This window comes from Triticum dicoccoides, chromosome 3B (assembly GCF_002162155.2).
Source record: "Triticum dicoccoides isolate Atlit2015 ecotype Zavitan chromosome 3B, WEW_v2.0, whole genome shotgun sequence".
NCBI classification, from domain to species: domain Eukaryota; kingdom Viridiplantae; phylum Streptophyta; class Magnoliopsida; order Poales; family Poaceae; genus Triticum; species Triticum dicoccoides.
The window spans coordinates 196,538,603-196,540,042 of record NC_041385.1 but is presented as its reverse complement, the minus strand read 5'-3'; the positions used below and the strand labels follow the sequence as shown (position 1 = coordinate 196,540,042).

Here is a 1,440-nt window from a genome sequence, read left to right as displayed (position 1 = left end):
TCAACTACTGAAATTGGTCATGCTGCGCATTGCTCCTACCGAAGTCGTGGACGAGCTTATACTGCCAACAAACTCAATGGATCTTCATTTCAAGAAGCATCATCAGCCACCAACAAATTAGTCTAGATTAGCGAACCCAATAACCTATGACCGAGATCAACTACCGGAAATAAAGTGTGTGATATGGGAAGAAGCATACGAGGTGGGGTCGATCTTGGCGGTGAAGGAGCGCAGGGAGAAGAGGAGGCCGAACATGAGCTTCTGGTCCTGGTTGCGGGCGAGCGTGCGGAGCGGGCGGTGCCACTCGCGGTACAGCAGGCACACGCCGTTGCGGTTGAAGACGTAGATCACCTGGGCGTTGGAGCCTGTTCCCGTCCCCGGAGGCGCCGCCGGTGCCGGGCTGGAATCCGGCGCGACAGACGTCAGCGACGACCCGCCGAAGAACTGCATCGCGGAAGCAGCGGCCGAGCCGGGCGGAGGGGCGCGGCGGTATGGCGTGGATCTCCGGCCGGGGAGAGGAGACGACAACGGTGCGGAGCGGAGTTGTTGCTGCTGGAAAAGATCGTGGACCGGTATGGCAAAGAGATTATGGGCCAATCTCTACATAAAGCCCACACGAACGCAGTTTTTGGTTCGAGGCTGGGGGGCCAATGGGCCTTCCCTGTAGACAAGAGTTCCCATGGTGTGTTTGGGCCTTGCAAGATCTTGTAGGCGCTCTCAACAGCTCCAAGGAGTCTGATGCAAAGAGATGGATTTTCAAAGTGATGGAGATCCTGTCCTCGGCGGAATTAACCCAAGTTGTGGTGACCTTATGGGCGATTTGGTTTGCGAGACGGCAAGCGCTGCATGAACATATTTTCCAAAGTCCCTTGTCTACCCATCTTTTCATCATGAAATACTTAAGGGAACTCAATGATTGCAAGCCTAAACAGGAGGGCGGGACAGCAACTGTCCGCCAGCCACTCAGTCGCACTCGTTGGATTCCCCCAACACCGGAAGTTGCAAAATTGAGAGTTGATGGAGCTGTATCGAGAGACCAAGGTGAAGGGTCGGTTAGTTCAATCTGCAGAAATTCAGAAGGCAACTTCCTGGGAGCTTCAGTTATAAAGTTAAGAGGAATTTCGGATCCAGCAACTTTACAGGCTCTAGCCTGCCGCAAAGCACTGGTAATAGCAGTGGATCTCCAGCTAACTCATATTGTTGTTGCTTCAAATTGCCAAGAGGTAGTTTGGGATATCACAAACCACACTGGTGGGGAGTATGCAAGCATAGTTAAGGAAATATTAGAGTCAACTAGAGATTTCCACCACTACTCCTTTGTTTTTGAGGGGCGGGAAACTAATATCGAGGCACACAACCTCGCTAAGCACGCTTTTGGTCTGGGGTACAGGGGCCATGTGTGGCTTTTAAAACATTATTGGTCAATAAAACCAAGTGTGT

The 1,440-nt window shown here is 52.1% G+C and overlaps 1 protein-coding gene across 1 annotated transcript in view; it reads right to left on the bottom strand.

Moving 5' to 3' along the window:
- Positions 1-574, bottom strand: part of LOC119275514 (trafficking protein particle complex subunit 1-like) — a 3,792-nt gene extending 3,218 nt beyond the window's left edge. The window contains exon 1 of the mRNA XM_037556379.1: positions 200-574. Within this exon, the coding sequence (XP_037412276.1) occupies positions 200-450 (251 nt within the window). The 5' untranslated portion in view covers positions 451-574. The remainder of the gene's footprint in view (positions 1-199) is intronic.
- Between the last annotated feature and the right edge of the window lie 866 nt (positions 575-1,440).